At 32.0% G+C, this 27,497-nt stretch overlaps 1 protein-coding gene across 3 annotated transcripts in view; it reads left to right on the plus strand.

Annotated features, from left to right (window-relative positions):
- Positions 1–564: 564 nt before the first annotated feature.
- LOC137931877 (homeobox protein 5-like) overlaps positions 565–27,497 on the plus strand; it is a 72,313-nt gene continuing 45,380 nt past the window's right edge. For all 3 annotated transcript variants that reach the window (XM_068775390.1, XM_068775391.1, XM_068775392.1), the window contains exon 1: positions 565–2,018. In XM_068775390.1, coding sequence (XP_068631491.1) covers positions 1,096–2,018 — 923 coding nt within the window. In that variant the 5' untranslated portion in view covers positions 565–1,095. The remainder of the gene's footprint in view (positions 2,019–27,497) is intronic.

Below are 27,497 nucleotides of genomic sequence, written 5' to 3' on the forward strand. Positions count from 1 at the left end.
AAAAATAAGTACTAAAATAGTAAAATTAATAAAATTGTTTTGTTTTTTTTTTTAATTGTTTTATTGAATTAAAAGAATCAGAGAATTGTTGCTGTTTCTTTTAAAATCAAGTCCTTTATATCATTAAATTTTTCGGGAGAGAGTAAAACTATAGTTTTCACAAAATTCAAAAACATTACTTAAGACATATTTCTTTCATATTTCAGGTATATATTTAATTGTCAAGTGGTGCTAAAAACATACACTAGAGAGCGTAAAAATGTACTTCAATGTATCTTTAAACTTTTCAGGTTTATTTTCCGATTCGAAAATTGACCTTTACGTTGGTTTAGGTAGGTAGTTTATCCTAAGACAGCAATTGTGGCCAATCACGAGTAAATTGGGCTTCGAGTCGATCGACATTATTGGTCATTCTTGTTTTCCAAGGTAGCCATAACCTACACTATAACCCTGCCAATCGAAAAGAGTACATTTTAGTATTTGAATAAATAAGCGCAAGTGACAATATTTATTAGTCGTATACGGTATCTCAGGATCTTTCATTCGTTGTTCGTAATGTTCGTTCGTAGTGTGTCACCTTGTAAGCATCGTTTACGATGAGAAGAAAATGATTTTGGATAATAAGTGTTTATTTAAACGAAATAACTATGTTTCGCAAATTAAAGAGTTAAAAGTGTTGTTACAATAGTGTTCGTGAGACTTTAGTGAAAAAAAAAATGAAAACAGCGTTTTTCTTTTGACCTTTTTACATTCTGAAGTGTCAATATGGATCCTAGCGTAATGAAAAATACAGTAGTTTAAATATACAATCTACCTGTTTTATTGAGCGGTTTCACAATGGGGCCGAAAAGGGCACCGCCATAAAATTTTTAGCACCATTATAGCCCGTCATAAAGTCATTATAGTTGATGTTTGTATATAAAAAGTGTTCAGTTGAGGATGGTGAAATGTTCGGGAGTTCCACCGAGGCCGCGGAGCAATGATCTTAGGGCGGATAGAGATGCTAGGTGGAATTGCATCGCCACCGTCGGTGGATTACCGGTCACGTCCAGCTAATGAGCAGCTGGCGTTTGCGAAGTGTGATGATTGTGGAGGATGTCAGGCAAGCCCGCGAGTGTGGCCGCGTCGCGAGCGGGCGTCGCGAGTGTGGCGGGCGTGGCGGGAGCGCCGCGCGTGCTGCTGTACGTGGCGGAGCGCCAGCTAGAGCACGCCGTCGCGGGCTCAGACATACCGCCCGCAAGCGCTCTCTTTGACGCCGTTCACGACATACCCCACCAAGTACCCTTATCGCGATCAATCTATAGACATGATCAAAATGATCCCAGGAATACGTCTGGCGTAATTTATAAACATTTCAATGACGACACTAAATGCGTGTTTGACGAAAATGTTACGCAAAGAACTGAATTCTTTAATGTTACACAGCAGTTTTTGAAAGAGCCTCTCAAAGAGGATAAAGCTCTTGAAAGACAGAGTAGTGTTAAGAGGGATTGTTCCAATCCAAATGCTGCTGAGTTTAGTGTAGAGACATTCCAGGGTAGGGTTCCTGAGGTGGGAGAGATAGCAACATATCAGAGATGTCCAATTAGTTCAGAGAACATGCCCTCCATGCTTCCTGTAGCACTTCGTCATACTGAAAATCAATTTGAGAGTGCAGTACAAGTAAGTGAAGGTACAAACTGTGGTGAGAGAGAGATTTCTATGAGTAAGGGTTATGTGAACTATCAATTCCTGGAACAAAGTGCTTCTCATCAATCTATTGTGAATCAAAGTATTAATATACTTAATCAGCAAGTTGGAGTGAGTAGAACAATTGTTAGTGAGGGGGAGAGCTGTAGTGCACCACAGCTGGTTCGCACCGCAGAAGGTGTAGTGTTGGCGGTGCTACCATCGCCTGCTGTGCCCCAAAACAGTGAGCCTCTGGAACATAGAACTGCACAGAGTGAATTGCCACAAACTATTACTGTGCCCTTGGGTTGGAGAAGGATTGTGAGTGGCAGCTCAGTATTGTACATTAGGTATGTATTTAATATAATTTTGTCAATCATATTTTCCACTTCATTATTACATATAAAGTATAAGTTAGAAGCTATTAGAATATAATTGATAGCATTAACATTTTAAGGTAGATATAATCTCCAATGATATTAATATTAGTAAGTTTGTTGCAAAAAAAGTTATACTAAGAATTACATTGTATGCGTCTGTTAATTTTTTTAACTGGCTTTAACAAACTTGAACTGTGGTCAGAAAATGCTAATTAGTTTCATTTTGGCTGTATGCTGTTTACAATGACCAAAACCCAAATAAAAAGACAGCCACATATATTTCATAATGAAAGAAAAAACCTACATAATAAAGTAACAATTTAGAACTTCTTTTCAATGTTTTTTTAAAAATCTTGTTTTCTTAAAAATGTATTAGCAATCTACTTAGAAAACAAATTGTAAAACTTTGAGAAATCTTAATTAATAAGGCATTGTACTACTCTATGTGGCCTACTCAAGGTCAACCATATTTTCATGGCATAATTATCTGTCTACCAAAACAGTAATAGATAAATGTTGTTAAATCCAAATGCTTTTATGAAGGGATTTCTACTTATTTATTTTTCTTATTTGGATATATCATATAATAAATATGACACATTTGAGAGAATAAAAGATAAGTAAAAAAATGCCAGAACACAATAAATTTGAGGAAATAACTCATTTTGATGTCACTCAGGATTTTTTGTTATTGTGATTATTGTTTTTTTGTTTGAAATTGTTTTAATTATTTTTATAGAGTGGGAGTAATAAAATGTTTTTTAAGTTTTATGTGTGTATTTTGGATATGAAGCAATTTCTTATAAAATGTTATTATTGATATATTGTTTTGAAGATCTTAAAATAGTGTTAAAGGCACATTGATTTATATTTATGTTTTTACTGATATCACATACCCCAGACAAAGTACTATGATGTCATTTGAAACTATTTGAAAAACCCAAAGCTATGAGTCATGAGATAGTTTTAGAATCTTCTTTCCAGAATATTTTTATAGTACAGTGACAGTGAATACCTGGTTTTTCTTGCAGATATAAAATAAAATGAGCAAAGTTTTATTAGTTGATGTTTTGGAATCTATAAAGGCTAAGTTAAAATATTACAAAATATTAATATACATTTTTGGAAATTAGAAAGTTTAGTCACTCATTTAAAAATAACCCAAATAAGTCACTTCAATATACCAAAAAGCAATGAAAGTCTGGTGGTTAAAATTTGTGGTTTACGATCGTTAGACGTGGTTTCTACTTCCGGAAGGAAAAAAATAACAATTATTAAACACAAAAATAATAAAATAATATAAATTGTCTAAAAATAGGCAAGTCCTAGGACCAATAATTGGAAATAAATTACGAATTTCGTCCTCTTTGTAAAAGAAGCCCATTGGCGCAACACTGAGCAAATCGATGTTTCGTCTATGTGTCGGAATGTTAAACGGCTATTATCAGCGCGACAGACCAAAGCGAGGTCCCTTCGTGATCCCTTTAGGGCTTAGTTACGCCGAGGAGCATACAAAACGTAGTAAGAGTTCGGTTGCTTCCCAATCTGGTGAAATAGTAGGCGACCCGAGTAAAGGCAAAAGAACCGGGTAGGCGCACCGAACCCACGGAATCTGCAAATGTCACTTGGGTGAAAGTCCGGTCCAATTGCACAAATTGTTTCGGATATCCTCATGGAAACAAACAAATAAACATTGCGATGAAGTTCTTTAAAATGTAACAAAAGGACTGTCTTTTTTATTGTCATAAAAGTTTATTTAATGAATGTGTAGAATTATAAATAGTACTTCGCGGCTTTTACCACAATAGTTGACGTAGTCAGCATGGTTTCGCCCGTTGTGATTGTCTACACGTCCAAATGATACGATATGACGTACACGATTTATTATAATTAATTATATTATAAATAATATTATAAATAATAGAATTAAATTCTACTTTACTCATATAATACGATTTTGAGATAAGCTTATTTAATTATTACATAAAATATTACACTAATTAAAATAATTTTAAGCATAAAACTTAATTTTGCAATACCGGTAACACCAATGCCGTTTATTATTAACACGATTGTTTCTCTCGACGTATTTTTTTTTTAAATAAGCTTTTGAATAAATTTATTTTATATGTTGACATTTTAGCCCATTAACTAAAGATATAAGAATTTAAGACTTGATGCTTGTTTAATGTTGTCTTCGGTTTTTTCATCCCAAATGTGAATTATTTTTATATTGTACATTAGTAAATTGAATATAAGACGGAGGTTTTGTGAATAGTTAGCTTTTGTCGTTACACTGTTGTAATAGATTTGTTTACAGTAAACCAACAAATGGATGCACTTAATGTCAGTAATATCTTTTACGTTTTTTAAGGAAATGTAAATCTCGTTACACCATAACGACCGAAATACATGAAGGTCTATAAAAGCTAAGTTTTTGTCTAAAATTTAAAAAGTGTGGACGTACAGATAGATAAAATACTACATAGAATATTAGATACGTTACTGCATAAGACAAAGGTTAACAGCATGTGTAACAAACACTTAATTACAAACTCAATAAGCAGAAATCAGTATAGTTAATCGATAATGAAGTACTGGGAGAGCATGAAGGCGAAGCAACAGCGCGGTTCGTGCGTTAACGTTAAATCAATCGGGCAAGTGGACAAACCAGTCGGGCAGCTGTTCCAACTCGGTAACGGCGCAAATGACGAGATATGCGTGTATTTTTAATAAGTTTTCAAAGTAAATAAGAGAGACCTTCGAAATTCGAAATATCTATTCAGCTAGACCTTTACAAACGTACTTTTGACTCAACTATTTTAACATCTAATAGCACAATGGTATTAAGTTACCACCAGGCTCGGAATGCTGTTCTGAGGAAGAGCCGTCCAGAAATTCAACGGTTGGTTTTTTTTAAATGAATTCAAATTTTTGTTCTTTCCATTGTAATATCGACTATATATAAGAGTCTACCAACCAAATTCCACACATTTTGGTCAATCAAAAACTCTTAAATGCTATTGCTTTTATTAGTGTTAGTAATATAAATTTAATTATAGATTTAAAATTAGGATAAAGATGTGTAAGATATCTTGTGGAACTTTATTACATATCCGTACAAACAAAACCATGAAGGATTTGTTAACTTTTTCGTAACGATTGTATTTCTATTTTTGGTGTCATTTGTCTCACTATTTTTAATATAAATATTTAAATTTTGGCGCATAAACCATATGGCATTAAAAATATATTTGTAAACTACTACCACAATACCAATTTCATTTCAATAATGGCGTACTTTCAATAAACATACTTATAACAAATAATTGTTATATGGACATATTTTTTATTTAATACAAGGATCTCGATTAAATTAATAAAGAATGTTATAAGTACGAATTAAGCCAGCGCCGGATAAAGAACCGGGCAACTGCTCGGGGCTTCAAATTATGAGAGGCACCGATGTAAAAATATTTTCTTTTTATTTTTTTACAAAAAGCATTACAAAAATCTTGTATGTCACATATACAACAGAAATGGCATTATAAACTTTTCATAAGCGCTCGTTATGCTATTCAATGTGTAAATAACTATTGTATTATTTTTTAAATAATATTTTTACACAGTTCTATATTATGTAAGTTTTTGACTTTATCTAATTTATTTGTAGTAAATTTGTTTACCCTTGTATTAAAAGGCGACAAATTTTATTATGACCAGTTTGTTTAAAATTCTGAATCCGGCTCCGATTTAAGCAACATTATAATCAATCATTCTTTATGTGTTGCAACACTATTATTTAACTTCTGACTTATTGAAAGTTAATTTTTTTTAATTAATGTTCGTGGTAGAGTCAAGTTTCCGCTTAAATATTTAATAATTATGCTTTACGACACTAACGGCGCATTTAAACTAGCTATTCAGATGGAGAGATAAGACTGTTGTGACATTTACATGAGATTCTCCATTTTGATCATTTATCGAAATCGTATCTGTCTTATTTTGAATCTCCACTTCCATTTAAATACGAACACATTTACGAATTAATTTATTGAATACTGTTTAAAATATTATAACGTATACTAACCTGATTCATTTAGTGCCCATAATGAGAGGAACTGTGTCTTACGCAACTTTTAGTTGATAAAGGATACTCCAAGTATTACTTACTTCATTCTAGTGACAAGAGAAAAGAAAACGCGTTGTTAGACAATATCAAATTCAGATATAACGCTACAAAAAAAAAAAAAAAATATATATATATATATATATATATATATATATATATATATATATATATATATATATATATATATATATATATATATATAAATATTATAACATTTGAGAATATATAGTAATACTTGTGTTATTACGCTTATGTTATACAATTGGTTGGTTACAGGTTACAAAAGGTAGGAGGCAATAACTTCTAGCAGTATAAACTCAGCAGGAGTAGATAGTAAACAATAAACAATTTTATTTTGTATTATTCTGAACTTTGATTGCTTTTTCTTACAACATTATTATTATTATCAATTTATTTATTATTTCTAACAAATATTTTTGGGATAGGGTGTACCATAATTAGTTTAGTTGACAGCGAATGAGGTACATATTCACCCATTTAAATCTTTTATATCTATAACGAATCACCCCTGTATAGAAGATATATTATAAATTTGAAAGAAGTTTAAACGAATTTAAATATTATTTATTATTATTAATTATAGATTCGATAACGTATGGACGGCATAACTTTCTTGTTTCTATTCTTTGACTGATATGTGAAAGTATAGTAATAAATTAGACGCTAATATATATTGCTCTGTGCGTCGGCTATCAGTCGCGAAGTGGAGTATAACGTACAATAAACAATGGCTGTGGCCCCATTCAATTTCCGCATATCGGAGAGCCAGTAATAATCGTTCAATCTGCGCTTTTGCAACTACCGGGATACAGCACGGGACGTTATGTACGATAATTCTATCTTTCATCGAATGACTGCCTGCTTTCCGTGACTCGTGTCGTATGAACTCGTCTCCTATCATTTTATTGCCGTCATGGAAATTATAAGAATGGGTCTATTTTTAAGTCTATAGGAAGACGTTAATTTTTATTCATTATCGTTTTTAATTAAACTAACGTGGAATGAAATTTTTCGAGTGTTTGTGTGGTAGTAGTAGTTTTTTAAAAATTTCGAATTCAAAAATATAACAAATCTTTCGTGACTCTGGATGTTTATATAATAAAGTTCCATAACATGTCTTAGACCTTCCTTGTCTTAATTTTAACTATATAATAAAGCGTATTATAGCATTTAAGAGTATTTAGTTGAACAAATGTGTTGAACTTTAACAAAGTTCAACCAACACATTTGTCCAACTCTTGACTCATTTACATGGCTGTTATTATAATGCAACAGCATTTCGGACTGGTGATGGCTTATTACTTTTGTCAAAGCAATTGATTTTAAGCTGGCATATAAATGTCCGCTTGAATACAGATGTTTTGAAATTGATTTTAACTATTTAAAATGAAATAATATTTGCTGGAAAGATATGTATAAAACAATGTTTACATTGTATAAAACGAGCAGAATTACCAAGAATAAACAATTTAAAAAGGTTTCGGTAAACTACGCCGTTCGATCTGGCATCATTAACCAGTGTTGAAACCGAAGAGAATCGTGGAGAAAGTTCGTTCTACTCCGCCGTAGGCGTAACCATTATATGTGAACGTATTCTATAGCCATTTGGCGTTCATATTGGAATAATAAACCGAGGAAAGAAATGATCACTATTACCATACATTTATACAAACATTTAACTTTTTCATGAAAACTTTAATGTGTTCCGGGACGTACGGACTGAGAAGGACGTTTAGATTTAAGGCGTCATTAGCTTGCACCGTTTGTGGGAACCTTGTCTCCAGAGAGGCGCCCATTGTTGCATGCTTGTTCATTACGCGCCTCTTATCTGTCATTGGCAGCACAATGCCCGCCCAAACAATAACTGTTACTTACGCATCCACGGAGATAATAAATAGGCGCCGCAGCTTCTATTCATTACCTTGTAAGAGTTTATGTTATATGAAACACTGTGATATTATATTAATTAATAATTAATTTTTAAAGTATAATTTCATACAAAATATTTTAATAAGAATAACTATACTTCCAAAGAATCTATTTTTAAGGAATCATGAACTATCAGTTTAATTTTATCTCAGAACAGTGATAAGTCGAAACAGTTGTATAGCATTTGATATTATCTCTGACATAATTATATCTGTCGGCAGACGCTCCACTGCAAGGCCTAGGTCTTCCCCAAAGGCCGCTCAGATGATCGGTCTGGAGCTGTCCGCATCCAGCGATTTCGTACAATCTTAAGTATGACATCGGTCGACCTATATATCGAAATGATATTCACTGTCTGGACAACAAGAAGTTATATCATATAATAGAATTATATAACAAATATGCGTTGAAATAAATTAACAATGTGTTTTAATGTTTTTGTCACATCGTCTTACAGCTGACCGACTGACAAAGGAAAAGCCGCCTATCACTCGACCTTCTTACTGGCCATTGCCCAACTGATTTACGAGCTATGTGCAAAAAGCAGACCCGCGTGTTGTATTCTTTCGAAAGTCGGATAAAGAAACAGCGGAATTTCTTTGGCCTTCTTTGTGACGTTGCATAATACGGGGATCGACTGTTCTGAATTGTATTGAATACGCACACGGTCAGAGAATTGTTTTTACCGATGGGACGGGCGTCAGGCGCAGTGATCCGATTTTCCATTCGTTCCAACTTTCTTTACAAGCTGCACAATGGGTTGGGTGCCTAGATTCATTGTGTTTAGACACCACCCGTGGCGCGGAATCCTTTAAATTATACCATTTTTATGTTTAGGGTTGATGTCTGAATTTATGTGTTCCTTTGTAATACTTTACCATGTGTTATCACATTTGTACTTTGACTTATGCCGAGTAAATGTAGTAGCAAATTCAAATATTGTTTATTCAACATACGATGGATTACATCTCTTGTTGCAGTTTAGGCTACCAGTTGTTCTGATGAAATGTCTGAGACTTGAAATTAACGGCAAATAGATATGTACAAAGAGCTACATTAATTCAGTATAAAATTACTGCTGTACATATGTGATTTTGCAGGCGGTGTTCTTTAGTATACAATACAAAATACGCATTTTTGTGAAACATTTATATTCTATATTTGTCGTCTTTTTCGGCAAGTTATTTAACTAAAGAGAAATAAGATCCCTACCTGCGGTTGGAAGTTCATAAAACTTTACAATGTTTCTAATTTGAGATTTATAGTCGGCTCGAGTGATGAATGGCGATTGTGAAATACAATACAGGGTGTAAAACACAAGAATCAGTGAACGTAATTCTCTGGGTTTAGAACGAACGCCTTTTATTTTTCATTGTTATATCTGAAAGTATGATTATATATTTAAATTCCCTCATGGTAATTTTTAATAAAATCAGTCGTAAGAATTGTTCTTAGAAATTTTGGTTTTGATTTACTCTAATTTCTTTCTATTTATCTTTGACAAGGAAGTTTTGTAAGACTAAAATTCCTAATAGTTTTATAATACTGTTTATTATATAAAAAATAACAAAATAACGCAACAATAATACTGTGTATTATGGTTGCATATGTATATCATTTAATACGAAGTTAAAAGTACAACATACATAGTTATAATTTAAGTTGTAAAAAAAGAAAACTTCTGATTTCTTTGCATAGAATTTTACTAAGAAATAACAATGTTATCGTGGATACATTTCTACGGCATTTACTAAATAAATTACACCTATAGTTTTTAATTACTATATGGGTACAATGAAAAATTTAAATGTATCTCTGTGCTATTAAGCTTAACACTCATATTTTGCAACAAAAATCAGTATTCTAGTAACGAAGGAAGGCAAAGTATTTATTCAAATATATATCTTATGGACCTTTAACTTCACGAGATAAAAGTCTGTATGAATTTCATTGTTCTTATAATTTTATCTATTTAGTATATTCCATCGAATTAATTACATGGTGCTATCAAGCCTCGTAAATTTAAATATGTTACTATTATTTGGGACATTTTATAATTGATATGCAAACTTTTAAATGACATGCCCATAGCAATTAAAAGCTTTCTCACTCTCGTACATTAGTGAAAATTCGTTTATACACATTTAGAACCGTTTACAAAAAGTGTATGTTGTTTTTAAGTACACAATTTTTTCAACATATTAATTTGAATAATTTAGTTAACCGAAAAGTACGAAATAATGATTCTAACAAGTTTTTTTTACACCAATCTGGATTAAGCAATAATTATTTTGCGTTTACATATGTGTAGCTGTTGTTAATATAAGTATAACAAGTTTATTGTTGAAAGATAAAATGATACGCGCGTTGACCTCCGTTGCCGTCCCGATGCGGAAATAATACGGATTACGTAAGCGCAGTCGAAGATTTTTTATTGCTCCATTAAATGAGGCACACCGCCCACACCGGGTGGTAAGTCTCGCAGCCAAATAAACGACTCGCGTTAACGTTACAGAGGTTTGTCTTTTGTTCATTGCATTTGTAGATTCCGTGGGTTTGAGGGTGGCTGCATAGTTGAAGACCTCTTTAAGGTATCGAAGCTCGAGGGCTCATGATGGTCCCTCGGCTCGGGCTGCTACATACTGGTGTTCCTCCTCCCACCCAAGGGGACCTCGGCTTAGGCTGTCACTCGTCGATAATACCGTCATAGCATTTCGATATAAGGGCTCTTAATAGACCAGAATCTTTATTTGATAGTTGCTATTGCCGGTCTAATGTAATTTAAGGCGTGAGGACCTATCTCCTTGGGCTACGTCAAGCGTCCAGCGTTGAATGACGCATGTAAATTTGCAAATTTAAGCTTTTGCATAACATTTTGCATTGCGCAAGCTAAATATTGAGTAAAAATGTGGCCGGTTTGAAAAATCTTTTTTTAATGTGAACGTTTCGAATTTTATGAATACGCTTACCCCTTTATGCTTTCATTTTATGCATACGGAGGTTTCGTTTTGCTTTCTTTTCTAGGGGAAATATGTGGAGGTGTTAGTGTAAGAATATTTTTAAACGCCTGCTCTGTTCGTTTTCTCCCGCGTTTTATGTTATCGCTCAATGATGGATAAATTATAATTTCAAAATTTTGAAACTCATAGATTTAGAACTTCCTGTATTCGATTTATTCATTTCTGTCATTTGCCCCGGCATACGTGAAGACAAAGTATGTTAAAAAATATATTGTTTCCAAAATTTTCTTCCAATTTTTTTTTATAGAAATAAAAAATACTCATTCTCCTTGACTTGGCAGAATGAATTAACAAACGCAAAATTCGAGACTCCTGTCAGACTATGAGACTAACATTATCGTGATTTATAGTTTAATGAATATTATCCGATAACAAAAACTGTTTCTATTGTTATTGTAGAACTGATGAGTCACAACAACCATAGTTAAAAACGGACAAAACGTCTTAAACTTTTTTAAAATAGGCACTGACTTAAAGATTCCTAATGATATGCCATAAAACTTTTTAATTTTCAAGTCTACGTAGGACGTAATTTGTTTCGTATTCGCTTTTGTAGTTCTTTAAAGATCGTAATATTGTCGACGACTTTAGAGATTCCTTACTTGCGTTCATGAATATCAATTCACTCGATTGCATACTCTTCATTTTGTTGTTAATTCATTTTTAATGTATCATAGCGTGAACTATTAAATGTAACAACCACTTGAGGACGCCGTTGATAAATTATTGTGAATAAATTAAATACTTCATGCATAAATTTCAGATCATTGAGGCGGCACGTAATTATGACATAAAACAGAACTAGAATATGACTCACAAAAGGATTTATAGGTGGGGTGAAGTCCATCTTTTACTGAAGTGGAATTTAATAACAAGCATCAACTGTTTATTTAACTCTGAATTGGCTCACGTACGTCGGTAAGGTTTCACATGAGTAACAAAGTTGCCTGTGCATTTTATTCGAGCAATTGATCGACAAATGAATGCCAATGTACAATGAACGTAATTATTGATACACACGCATAAAGCAATCATTTCTAATTCATCAAGCGGTTTAATTTAACAGACCTATAAGAATAACTCATTAGATATTTAATTGCAACTGATATATAGATATTATTTGATGGATCAAGCGGATAAATATTAACAAATCCTACTCATTATCGAGGTACAACCTTTAAAATGAACGATTAGTGAAACTGTCAAGGTTCAGTATTGATGTTGTCTGGTAGAGAGTAGATTACAAAAACATTATGTAAAAATCTTTATCATTTGATACACTGTGCCTGCGATGGTATCGTTAATCTTTTCCTTGTAACAAAGGCAGATAAATAAACACTTCAGTCGCAATGTGAACTTGCGTTTAACTAGGGCTACCAGCTATTGGAATAGTAAGTCCGGATTTTGTTAATTTGGAATATTTCGGAATCTGTGTTTTATATTTCTTTAATAGTTTTAGTTTTGTTAACTTGTGCTTTTGTTTGAACTCTTTCCAATGTTCTTATTTATAATTTTTTTTTAAATCACTTACTATGTAATTTTTGATTTCACATATACATATATAATATTACCCCGACAATTTTATTACTGACAAAAAGAACTGCTCTTTTGCAATTTAATGAAAAAAAGTTAATTTACTTCAGAGCTATCACCTTATTTGTTTTTTAATGTCTAAATTATAAGGAATTACATATATAAATGAGTTTTTTTTTCTTAATCTGCAAAACTAGTAATAATATTTTTATTGTAATTGTTATTACATTATACGAAATTTTTTGTTTAATTACGTCCTAACTACAAGTCCTCGGTTAGCGTCACATGTCTGTGTGTGTAAATTAGTGCTTAGTCGTTTTTGTAAGAAATAATAGTGTTGTATTTGATTTTTTCTCAACCATTTTCCATGTTTTCTCTGCGTGTAACCTAAGTTAAACAGAGAAGAAAATAAATATCAGAATTGGTGAAGCCTTTTTCGAGGTTTATGCTGAGCAATACTTATCGCTTTTGATTTATATGCATAGAGATATCAACGATTACATAGATGTAAACCTTATCTTGTTTTATACCGTAAATACAACCAATGAAAATGTAAAAAAGTGTATGGAATATTCTTATTTATTATAATAAAGTGACGACTCATGACGGACATTTACACACTCGTCGTTTACAATTATTCGACACGTCTAAACACTGTAAATAGTATAAATAAAAATTTCTGAGCTACTTTCAATTTTAAGATACAAAATTCTGCGCCAGCTTGATAGACAAGATACATTTCGTAAGTAGTAATTACTGAAAAGTACGCCAGCTCAGGCGCTGTTTTGCATACTATTTACCGCCTATAATATTATAAGGATTTTAACCTTAATTAGCTTTGTTAAAGAGCGTAACTAGTAATTTCGTCGTCCGGTATTATTCACCGTTCAAAACCGCTATATTACGGTAATATTTAAACAGAATGCCAGTGTGCTTTTTGGCCTAACCGAGTCGACCTTTCACGAGCTTCGAATTATAACAGATTTTATAACTGAACTAAGCAAGTAATGCTATACGTAAAAATGATAAGGTTGTTGCCGACACTTTGGTGTTAATCATTCTAATTATTCTAAAAGCTTGGTGATCCATCCGAGCAAATTGTAGTATGTAGTGACCTGCGCCAAGGCTCACCAGAGACCTTTTTAATTTTGCTAGTAAAAAAGTTTTTAGACTAAGCGCCATTTTGTGCTCTGCTTCTTCGTATCTGCAAATACTGCTTGGACATCGGCAGTAAGCCAGATAATAAATAATACTCTCGTCGACGTATGTAAAAACATCCCATATAATCCGGTTGCATGGCAACCTTACAGTGAGCTCGTAGTTGGGCGGATGTAGCACGTCTGCTCCGCTCACATGGGATCCAGACGGGAGCGGGGCGAAGCGAAACCCGCGCACTCGACCGTTCCCACAGTTGCCGGGGGACCCCAGTCAAGGTTACCAATCTCACAAAAACTCAAGTATGCATAAGCAAACTTTACCATTTTAATTGCGATCATTTTTGCTACCTCTTTCATTTTAAGGAAGATACATTGTTAGGTTATAAAGTAAGTCAGCAATGTTAACAAATAGCTGGAATTTATTAAATTTTTAAGATGTTCGACGATCGTTAGTTACATCAAACTTTTGTGTAATTTATTTTATTTTCATTAAACATAAACATAAATTATGGAAAAAAAAATATTGCAGACAATATTACCGTGGACAGAAAGTAAATATTAACCACCCGTGACTATAGTAAGAATTAATTTGTGTTATGGGTACCGGAGGCAGGTCATTTAATATTATTGATTTATTTGTGAACTGTAGAAAAAACATGTGCTTCAATATTAACGTGTCACGATGATTTTATGATTATTCATAATATTTGTTAATAATTTTTAATTCCATACATTTTCATTGTTTGTTTTGACAGATGACTTTAGTAATTTTTCGTTTTGTTGTATTTATAGATAAGATTAAAAATAGCATGGTCATTTAGAAATATATCCGAGAATTGGTAAGGTAATTTGTGATACATAGTCACTTAAAAATATTAACATTTAGACTAGAATAATAGAAAACGCAAAATAAAAACTACTAAAGTATTACAATAAGCAGTCGGAGCCTGGGCCTATAAAATATATGTTAAAATGTCATAGTTATTTTATATCAAAAGGTGGTATAAGACAAAATTTTAATACTTTTCTTCATTATAGCATTATAATGAAGAATGCATATTTTTGATCACTTTTAATTTTTTATTAATATTATGGCCCAAAGGCCATGTCTGAGATCGGCTAGTGTCCCATCTGTAGGAATATTACATGACTAGTAACAATATATTTAAATGGCGGCTAAAGCTGTTTACGTATTTTGTGCCGGTGTATTTGTATAGGGGCGACCTTGTTTCTACAGTTGTCGATAAATTGGATCATTAGGAAAACAGTGTTCGAACATCGGCGAATGCGAAATACTTCGTTCGTCGCTTGTTAGGACGTTCACCTGCTTTACTTTTGCTGGCTCTAATGCTAGTATAGAACTGATATGTTTAAAGTGGTTTGCGATATTAAGTTTTTTCTAACGCGTTCATAGGCTAAAGCGTTATTTAGGTCATTGTCAAGGGGTTGAAATTTTACTGGCATATAACTGGCATTGACAGAAGTGATACTATTTTGTCATTTCCTGATACGAAAAATTGTCAAATACTATCTGAAATTAGCACTACTTTGGCTTCTAGGAATTTGTACAGCAAAAGCTCTCATCGCTACCAAAAAGCCCAAAAATCAAAAAGAAGACGGATGTCTTGGACATAATGAACAAGTACCACACCATCCCTGTTTCTAGGCATTTTCATCAGGCCAAGTCTATAATAATGTGCACCTTATGGGCACTGTTCTATTCTATTCTAGAACAAGCTAACCCCTTATCCTTTAATAGTAAAAAAAACGTTTATTAACGAGACTAACACATGGTTAATTGAAATTTAGATATTATTAGAATAACCTGAATGGCTGGATACCGAGTTTTATTGTAGTTTCAGCCCGAAGAAAATATTACATTAAATTATTCACTATGCAATAAATCATCTACAGAGTGTTTAACTAAATGTTTACAAAATCGAATAATGTTGGAAGTCATTAAATTTATGTAGTCATAAAAAGTCGTTAAAAATATTAACATATTATTTTGAAATATATAGCAAGGCGAATGATTAGTTATGGCCAAGTTGACCTTTCAAACGGTTTAACAATAAGATTCGAAATAATTTAAAGTTGATTATGTAAAACAATTGTTTAAAACTAAGGAGTATTAGTGAATTCAGTGTGTATATACATTATTATATATTATAATGTTTCGTTGAGATTTTTTCAAACACCAACATTTTTAGTATTGCGATCGATCAGTCATTCATTGGCAATGCATATTGTACCGACAAGAAGCTTGCTGCCCACGTACATTATTTACCCTGTTAAATCATGAAAAAAATTCCAATGTTTAGCTTGAGTGAGTTGTCGCAAAAACTTCCGTTTTATGTTTACAAAAGAAAACGTGAATTCGCTATTTATTCATTTTTTTTAACGCACAGAAAAAAAATTAAAACTAACTAAACGATCAAACTTTGTTTATCTCTATTATCTTTAAAGATATAAATATTTTTTTATTGATATTAACAAATCTTTATACACTAATGTGATCAGAAAGTAAAGTGAAATTGACATTTAAAATTCCCGGGAAGGCAAATAATTTATTTTACCGAGGTTGATAGAACTGTATAAAATTCGTCAAGCGTTTGTTTTTCAAAAATTGTAATGTCATTTGGCTCAGCACAAACCATTTTTAAGGATGTTTTGTGTCTCAAACGCGTCAAGTTTTGATTAGTGCCAAAAAAGTTAAATGTTTTTTCTTTTAAAAATTAAGCATGAAAAACTCGACATATATCGTTCCGCGATCACCTTATTCACCTACTATGGCTCGGAGCGACTTCTGGCTGTTCTGCAAAACTCAAAAGGTCAATGTGGTGACGCCGTTTTGATACGATTCAGAAAATAAAAACAGAACCTATGAAGGTTTTGTTGGCTATTCTGGAAAAAAGACTATTTCAACTGTTCGAGGGCTGGAGAAAACGTTGGTAAAAGTGTGTGTTATCGAGCGAGGATTACTTTGAAAAAAGATGACATTGATTTGAAAGAATTAATAAAGTATTTACATTTTCTGAACACATTCACCTTGCTTTTTGATTACAGTATTACTTATCATTATTAATTTGTAATAAAAAATCAGCTACCATATTTAAAAAAATATATAAATTATTAAATTTGAATGGATTATTAGTTACTCGTATGTTATTTGATGATTTTAGAATAGAATACTTGTCCCTAGGCTATAAACATCTATAGCAGTGTTTTGGAGTGTATTGAAATACAAAACTTGCATATCATCACACTGTTGTGATAGATAATTTTTGCGATAAGCGCATGTGTGGCTGATTTCCTCTATCTTCTTATAAAATAAGCTTTTTTTTGTTCCAATGTTTAGTTTTTTGTTTAAATTTTAGATATCAATATTTTGTTAAATTTAAATATTTTGGATACATAAGCGTAGGACATCTTTAGAAATATTTTTAGAACATGCTGAAAGATTATATTTGCCGTTTGTAATTGTTAAATTTTTCCGTCAAATCATCTCTCCCTATATTTCTTCTTTTAAAGTCAGTAAATGATGATTTCCAGTTGTCACAAGATATTTGTTTTATTTTAGCTATTATATCATTTATTCCGTTTGAATGAGTGGGCTCAAGCCACATTCCAAAGTCTAATCGACGGAAGTGTCCTCTGGGTTTATTGTCTCCTGTGCTAGATTCTGTTTTCGCAGCATCTCTCAAGATTTCTCTGGAATCAAAAACAAAAAGATATAACCAATTTTTTTTTTGTTTACACACGGAAAGGGCCAACTTTGAGCAGTCAGATTGAAATACGATTTACAAATTACAGGTAGAACGTGAAGATGTCCAAAATTTTATATTACTGGAATTTTTGTTTAAACATAAGCCGTTTCTTAAAGAGAAAAAGGCTTCCTATATTACTCATTTACTATCTTTTTCGTATTTATTATCCTAACATATATATTTTAATTCACAATCGTTTCTGACGCTGTTTATTATTAACCGCAATTAATGTGTGCAATTTGTACATTGCGCCCACGATCTTTATTCGTAAGGTTACATTTTTCTACAATAATAGAAGATTATCGTTTGTAAATCTTAAAATTGTGGCGTCGTAATCTCAGACATAACGTTGGTCTTAGACGGTTAAGCTCATTGTAATAACTGTAAAAACTAGAACAGTTCTAGCTCTGCATTGTAGATTAACACGGTTTTATCTAATGATTAATATGCTATTGCTATAATTTTCCGACAAGTCATGTAACCTAAATTTAAAGATGTATTGTGTGACTAGTTCGGATCATAAAAGATATTTAATAATGTAGGTATGCCAGCTAACAAAAGATTTAATACGTTCGAATAAAGACGTTCTTGAAAAGCTATGTTACAAAATTCAGTTAAAAGTATAGCATTATAGAAGTAGAATTTATAACTTTATTCATTAACATTCTGATATCGTCCGATGGCCGAGCGATACAACTGGTTTACAGCGCGAGCATTGTGGGTGCTTGACTAATTTCCCGTTTCTTGTTTTAAACACGTAAGAGTTCCGATCTGCTTAATATCAAATATTACAAAAATACTTTTATAATGGAGGAAAATTGGCAAGAATTAATTAATTCGCTTTTTATTATCTCATTAAGTGTGCGATATGGCTTTTATATTCATATACGTTGATCGATACATGTCGCATAAATAGCAGTCAGTATTTTTTTTTTAAAAGAAAAAGATATCCCTTTACATTAGCCGATATTACTAATATAATTTTGGTTATTATGGTATACTTTCAATACAACGCAGTTTCGGAGAATCTTGTAATTAACTGACGATGTAAGAGAGATCCGAACGTTTACGGCAGTTGAAGCGACAACTACTTTGTGACTGTGGCGTGTCGTTATTTATTCCATCTCTAACAAGTTACTTTGTATTCGTTTTCCTTTAATATTTTTTTATAATCAATTGTTATTATGAGTCTATTGTGCAACAGTTAAATTTCAATAATTACACCATTTTACAACGCGGTCGCTTCAACATTCACAGGCTGATAAATTAAAATTAAAGACGTGAATGCATAACTCATTTGTCACCAAAAAAATTCAAAGTAACAACCTCATACTTTCAGTCACCCTGTATGAAGTAATAATTCTGAAATATGTTACATTAATTTATTTTCCTAGTGGAATGCGTCGATAACTTCTGGCAGTGCGTAGTCTGCAGGAACAAATAATAAACTAAAATTTGTTTTAATATGTAGTAATCTGAATTATAAACTTTTCTTTGTACTTTATTATCATTACGCTACTTATTATTTTTGGATAGTGTGCTCCATACTTTAGTTGACAGCAAATGAGCTATACATTCACGCCTTAAGCTTTAACACCTGTAACCAATCACTCTGTATATATTGATAAGCATTAAGATTAGAATATATATGAAACTAGTGTTCCGAGAGTTACAGTATTTACCTCATGTTAAATAATTCTGCGATCTACATATATTAGTTTTTGATAACAAACTTGTTACCCCACAGTGTAATATCCCGTTATCGGTGATTGGATCCCCGGTATCCTTTATTCGGGAACTACTCGAAGGAACGATTAATAGCAGGATTTAACAACGAACATATTTAGATATACAGTATTTCTAACAATACTATATACATAATAGTACTATATATGTATAATACATAATACTATATATAATAATATAATACATTACATTTTTTCTATTACATCTATAATATTCTTTTCAATCCACTCACTCCGTCTTATCTCAAATCAAGGTTTAAATTTCTTCATGATAGACATTAGAGGTCTTAGAGATCATCAGAGAATCTGAAATTAAAAATTCCGGCGCATTGTTCTTCGTTTATGGCCAAATCTTTTAGCACACAGGCCGTTCGATTGTGGAATAAATTCCCGCTGACAATAAGACGTGCCAAGTCACTACCTATTTTTAAGAAAATGGTTAAGAACTATTTACTAGATCTATGATTATTTATCCCTTCATACATTACTTTTTCTTCCTCTATTTCTTTATTTTATCCGAGGCAAGTGCGATCCAAATCTGTGTTTTTTAATTTGTTAATGTATTCATAATATATATTATACCTTATTTATTATAAGTATGTATGTTTACATATATGTATGTTTTGTACACGTCAACTACCTATTATTTATACTTCTACCTTTTTCATACTATGGTTGGCTGTAAGAGATTGCCTTGTGTGATAAGACCGTCCATTGTATTTTTTTTTGTTTATTATTATGAAACTATTTGAATGTATCTTAGCGTGTACAATAAAGAATATTAAATTAAATGAAAAAAAAATATTTCCAGAAGAAATAATAAAATCTGCGATTTAGATATACGTCTATATAGCGTATTTTGAACGGAATAAAGCAGTAATAAAAACACCTTGACTTTATAACAGAAGTAAATCTCTCAATGTATTGATTGATTTGTGATGTAAAAAAGTTGCCTAAAACGGGTAACCTTAATGGTTAGTTGATTTGATTAATGGTCAATTAAAAGTCACATTAAATATTTGTGTTGGGTATCTACGCATTTTAATATTCATATTCAGTTCCGCAGTTATTGGGCGTCATCGTTTCAATTGAAAAAAATAATGATTAATATACGAATAACAAATTTTGAATCGACCGATACTAAAAAACGCTTAAATTGAAATACGAGTAAGAAACGAAATCTAAACATGGCAACAACTTTACATCGATGTAAAAAGCGGAGGGGAATTTTAGCCTATCAGTCAATACTCACGTTTATTGAGTCAATAGCGATATAAAGAATAAATAGAGCATTAATGTTGATTTATTCAGTTTCCTGCCAAGCGGTAGAACTGCGGTACTTCCTATGTTCTCTAGCATCGTCTGTTTTGTCGTATCGAACTTTTATATGGCTTCATCATAACTACCGTGAGTAATAAATGTGCATTTTAAGGTAAAAGTTGTTGTAAAATGTATTTATTTGCAATTAAGAAGGAAAGAAATTGAATATTGCTCGTTCATTTATTCTAAGTAAATCGAATGGCATGATACGTCTTTTTAATTACATTGTATTTAATTTAAATCTTATGTTTTTCATTAGCAAGTTGTTTTGAATATATGTAACCGCTTTTCGGTAAATTAATTTAAAGACGGTATGACAGACGAAGTAAGTATGGCAGACGAATTTTCGCATAAATTTAGTGGAATAGCCCGTTTGTCTATCTTTTAATTTCATTTCCGGGTACGGTACGATTAGGTACGGCTTTCTCGGGCGCCCTTGTTTCGGAATGCTTAGCGGGTATTATTGACGGATGCCAGCCTAAGCTGAGCTCTTTTTCTGGACGCCTTTAAGCGTTTTCACTCCATAGAGCGTCAGCCGAAACGATCTAAGAGCTTGGCGGCCTCCCAGTCCGGTGAAATTGTAGTATGTAGGGGTACGAGCTGTGCCTCCTACGGGGGACCTTGCGCTTCGCTACCTCAAAAGAAGCCCTAGGCTGTGTACCTTCTGCGCCCTTCCGCCTTGAAACCGTGAAATCTGCAAATATCATTTGGGCAGCAGTAAAAGTCCGGTCCAAAAATATAGAATTATGAATAACATTTAACAGTGAATTAAATTAAACATGTCTATTATTACTAGAACATCTTCTAGTGAAGTAAAAACCTAGACTTGATAAATAAAACCAAAGAATAAAAAATGTCACCTGGTTTTTTTGCGGAAACTAGCTTAACTGTCATTTACAGTTCACCTATTGGCTTTTTTGTCCTTAATTAATCTAGGTGTTTACCAGGGCTAGCAGGAAGTATCAGCTTACGTCCGGGAAGACTCAAGTTATGCCAAGGGCAGCGAAACGTTCGGGTAGGCTGACAAGTATTGATTAAGTATTTAAACTTAAATATTTCTAGGTAGCTTCTGAAAACGAATAAAACTTTTTAATATTTTTGCGTTAGAGTGGTGTAAAGCTAAAAGCATCTCTATGAGTCATAGAGATTGCTTTCTCTACGATATCGAATCAGGAATGAGGAGGTCTATAGACACGAATGTAACCGACATAGCCCAAAGGATTGGCAAGTTGAAATGGCAGTGCGCGGGCTTTATGGCCGTTGTGTCTTTATGTTTCTGGAGTGGAGACCACGGACCGGCAAGCGCAGCGTTGGGCATTTACCCATAACGTGGAAACACAATCTTGTTAACGTCGTTAGAAAACAATGTATATTAGTCTAATGCATATTGGAGACCACAATAAGGGTAGTATGGTATATTACACTCATGAATAATTTATAAAGTTTTAGTTATCCCTGTGGATTTACTTTCTGGTGTAAACCATACATTCGAAGCTTGTAGTTAACAGATGTAAAATCACACAATAATATCGGTTAGGTACTTCATATGACTATTGGTAAAATATTTAATTATTTTATATTAACCGTATTTCACAGACATTGAAATAAAAATAAATAATTATTATTTTATTTAATACGGATGGCCACTGTCACTTATTGGTATGTACAGAGTATACAGATATTGTTATTTATTTAAACGCAAAGATTTAAAAATGTGTGTGTAGATAAGCCAAACTAAGATCAATATGTAACAGAGTTGAATCTGAACAAACATCGACTATTAAAAATAGATTCATTTCAAAAACAGCGCTAATGGTTCACACGTTCCACTGCGTGTTTATTGACGGGGAATTCGTCTCGCGTCGACCTGACGAGAAATGGTGTAGTGTTCGTGTGGCTCGTATAATAATATTGTTACACATTGTAAGTAAACATAGTAACGGTTAAGTAACGGTGCGATGTAAGGCTGCGACTTGTTTATGAAAACACTGTCGGTAATTTAAATGAGTGTACATTTTACGTTTGAGGGCGTTTACGACTTAATTAGTACGCCCTTCCATTGAATGTACGATTGTTAACGTCCAAAAAAAAAAAAACTGAAAAGCTTTATTGAAAAGCAGTACATTGCTTGTCACAATATTTATTTCATCACTTATGTTCCTTTGTGTGGCGCGAGTAAATGTAGAAACAATCGTGCAATTTCCACAAATTCTCGAAGGTTTATAAAAGAGTACATTATAATAAGAGTTTTTCAATATATTTTGAAAATGATAGGAATTACAATTATTAAATACTACGTAACAATTAAATATTGTTTTTTTCTTCTAAATATAAAACTTAAATGCTTTTAGTTTTCGACAATTAAGATACACTACTGAACATTAAAAATAAAGGGTATCTTAAATGGTGAATGGATAGCTAGCGACAAATGTCAAATATATGCCAAACGACATTAGGTATTAGAAATACATTCACATTTATAAATTTGTCCAAAAATATTTGATTAGCACAAGCAAACATAAAGTAGCAAGTTGTAAAACTTACGAAATGATTCGTTTTCTCTACGAAAATAACCAAACTAAACGAAACGTCTTGTTTCACTTCTGTAAGCAATATATTTTGTGACACAAAAATTTTCTATTCTAAGCATTTATTTAGTAATCTTTGAATACGGAGTTAAGATCTCTTAAATCAGAGGTCCGGCCATCCGCCATGGAATATAACAAAAAATTAAATACTTTTTCAATATTATCTTGCAATGTGTAGTATATATTTTATAAATTAATTCCAATTTCTCTTAGTTACGTCATAAATTAAGAATGACTTTTCCGATTCCATTCACTCTTTTCATCAGTTTGTAGAAGGTTATTTTGGAATATTGCCTAGAAACTTATGAAAAATTAAGAAAAAAAATACAATGGCTATTGAAATTTTGCGCATTTGACAGTTCGCTTTTAGGTTAGAATTGATTATTCAAAGCTAAGACGGCAACGTCTGTCGAATCGGCTACATGTTTTATAAATTCATATTAATGTTCTTTCGTAATGCCGAAACTAAGGCGATTTTAAATTTGCAACGATATATCGAATCGATATTCTCAAGTATTTTAAACGCTTACTAATATCGTGTTTTTGTATATCTTTATCATTATCTATTCTACCTATTTATGTATATTTATATTGCAAAAATAACAATTGATTTGATTGCTTTCTTCAAATTTTGCGATTGTATAATAGATAACCTAATTATAGGTGGCAAATAATTAAAATATATATTATGTATACATAAATTACCAATAATAATATAAATTTTACTCGTTGGTTTAAGTAATTCAGTTAATTAAAAAAAGTCAATATTAATGACTACTTTTTTTAAATAAATTATTTAATTTCTTAATAAACCATTAAAGTTATTAATTGCAGTTAAAAGCTATCTTAATGTGATCTGAAAACGTACAAATTAATATTTCTGTTCGAAAAACATTAACATGGGGAAATAAATGACACTTGTTTAATTTATTCCCTCGCGTTATATAATGAGGCCAGCACAGTTCTAACAGCTTATAATGGAATTGCGTTGAAACGCGCTCATTATTCAAAATGGCCGGCTTTTCGCATGAGTGAAAATAACAATATAAACGGGACTATTTTCGATGTCGCGGTGCGATAACGAATCGAGTCACGAAAGGGTTTCCCTTAATGAGTCACTCGATGTAGCGGCCCGAATGATCCCACCGCAAACAAATGATATATTTGTACACAACTAACCTTTTCAGATTACATAACGCACCGATATTTACTCTCACATTATTGGTTGCGTATCAACTAACAAAATTACAGTTTATCTATTTGTTCTGGTTAATACGGTCATATAATCTTTTCAATTTACATTTGTCGTGTTTAATGTTTAATATTATTAAGTAGATATGTTTACGCGTGCTTTGAAATCATTGTATACTGGATCAATGATTTCAAAGCACGCGTAAACATATGAAGAAGTATTAATATCAATGTATGTATTGAATCTATAACTATTGCAATTCTACTTTGATATTTTAGATGCCATTTAAAACAAGTATTGGATTTTAGCATTAAATTCATAAATTTAAAGTTAGACAAAACGCAATGGCAGCGTCTTGCTCTATCAAAATCTCACATCAATATTACATATAATAAATCTGTTTATTGTTTATACCGTCTGCAATTATGTTCCATATGTTCACGAATGTGATATAATTAAGGTACTAGTTTATTTATTATTACGTTTAGCAAATATATTTGGTGAATGTGAACACCGACACAAACGATTACTTTATACGGTAAACATTTTGTCATAAATAAATGAAAAAATAGTACTGTATCATCATACGCCATTGAAAAAGTGCAGTCTGTTGACAAAGTATGCAGTAGTAAAAAAATAACGTGAAGTAAAAAGATACTTGCATTAATAATATAAATTATTGATGGTTCTTAACATGCTGTCCTCTAAAGATTTACTTTGTTTCAAGAAATGTGTAAATTTATTCAAAAAATCTGAAGTATTCCCATCGACTTCATTGAGACAGTCTTTTTATAGAAATAAAAAAGGTAATAACCTGTTATATGGAACGTAATTTCCTACTAAATATTAAACAGCGTTCATAATAAAGGCAATGCTGTCCCTCTCAATAAAAGACCCTGAATAAGAGCGGGCAGCTTTTGTATTCGATTGGTTTTAGCATAACTCGTTGACAGGGCGCAGAATTTTTCATATACACTTAAACAGACAAGAACTTGTTAGGGTTGTTTGTTTTTGTTGTAATCAGTTATCATAATATATAGTTTTCAAATAATGGAATCAACATATGGAGACAACTATATTAATCAATTTAAGAAGTAAGCTCGCTGACTTTGCACATCGCTCATGCTACCCACGGTCGTTGAGGCCGATAGGTTCATGACTACGAACCTGTAAACTTGGCGTGGGCCACTAGGTGGACCCATGACATAGCAACAACGGTGTTTGGTATATTGGCTGTCACGATGATATCGCGACATTTCTTAATAATGATTATATTTATATTCCGTTATAATATTTCCATTCTCTTTATTATAGATTTTGTTCACGATAGGAACAGTTTAAGATCAAAATTTGATATGTTACCTGGCTTTTGCTAAATAATGGTAAATTTTTTAATTGATTATAGTTTTAATCTTGATATTAGATACTCAAATAAAATAATGCCAGTTGTCTACAATATTGGAATCACACAAGTTTTTTTTCTTATATAATTTAGTTTTTTAGTAAGATGGTGTACATCAATCACATTGTTGAGAATCAAATAATATTTAAAAAAGTATTTTAACTGATGATACTGATAACTGATTGGAAATTTAAACGGCTTATTGTGTATCAGTTGCTTATAACTTTAATATTATCATGAAAACTGTAATTTAACACAAGTATTTCAAGTAAGAAGATTGTTTCCCCAATTGTAAAATATTTGCATTCATATTAAACAAAGTTTATGCGAAAGGCGAAAGAGAATCGAGGAGATTCATTTTAGAACTGGGGCGCTCTGGTTAAACGCGTGAGCAACAAATTGAGCTTTTATTTATTCATGCCAGGGGAGGTTGATATGGGTCGGGGTCGCTCAATAAAGGACACTGTTAGGCCGCCCGTCAAAAGATTCACAGACCCGTGTTTATTATTTCATGATAGAGTATCAATTGACTGAATACGCTTAGTTGCTCGTGATAGGCTCTGATGTCAAATACCAGTTGTACGATATGTATTTTGGCGTTATAGAATCAAGTTGTAATTCAAACTTTAACAAATTAGTTTAGCTAACGTAGTAGCCGTGTTAATCGAAACAGGTATTAGGTCAAGTGCCTGATCTTATCCTACCACATCAAACGTAAGCTCAACTGAAACAACAACTCGTATCTTAGGATAAAATAGCGGGTGGTATTGCAATGTATATTCATGAAGTCTTTGAACTTTTTCCATAAATTTATAAGAATTATTTTTTACTTATTAATTTATTAATGACTTAGCCAATAGTTATCTACGTTTATTGGAGAGTCGCGCAACAATGTATAATAATTATATAATAATATCATTGCAATAGCTTCTTTTTGCTATTTGTAAACTTTTACTTTGTTTTGATTTTTTTTATAAAAACAAATTTAAAGAAAAAAAATACAATAAAACGTAATAAAAATGTTTAATTAAAGCTCACTTGATTACTTAGCGACTAAGTATTAAGTAGAAGATACTATAGTAATGTTGCATATTTCTAGTATATAAAGAAAGAAAGACGTTAAATGTTAGAAAAAGAAAACATTTATTTATTTCAACCTTTGAAGGCTTAAGTTATTTATTGTTATATTTACTTTTTCCGACACATCACTGGACGGCATGTGCAAATATATCTGAAGATGTGACCTTTTTTATTCTGCTTTTATAATTTTTCCTTTGTGCTACCAAAAGAATGTTCCATGAATATCAATTTATTTTATTGAGATTTATTTATGGTCGTTTGATATCAGATGTTCTGAAATAACTTGATTACCTATTTGATCGTTGTTTAGTTTCTGTAAATCTAACAAATTATCTACTAAAAATTGAATTCGCTTGGCAGTTTACTCGTACCTGTCTCTGAGAAAAGGCTAACGTTATGCCAGAAGTGAGACCAATAAAAGTAAATATAAAAATAACTTTTGTAAATATACAGGTTGATTGAAAAAAGGTGCAAACCTTTTTACTCGTAATAGTTTATATATGTATAGCTCTTTTGTTGTCAATGTCATGTATGGTACATCCAATCCATCTATGATTTCAGAT

The sequence above is a fragment of the Battus philenor genome, unplaced genomic scaffold (genome assembly GCF_028537555.1).
Source record: "Battus philenor isolate CCGP_79_NKW_IND1 unplaced genomic scaffold, ilBatPhil1.0.hap1 SCAF_8, whole genome shotgun sequence".
Taxonomy (NCBI): domain Eukaryota; kingdom Metazoa; phylum Arthropoda; class Insecta; order Lepidoptera; family Papilionidae; genus Battus; species Battus philenor.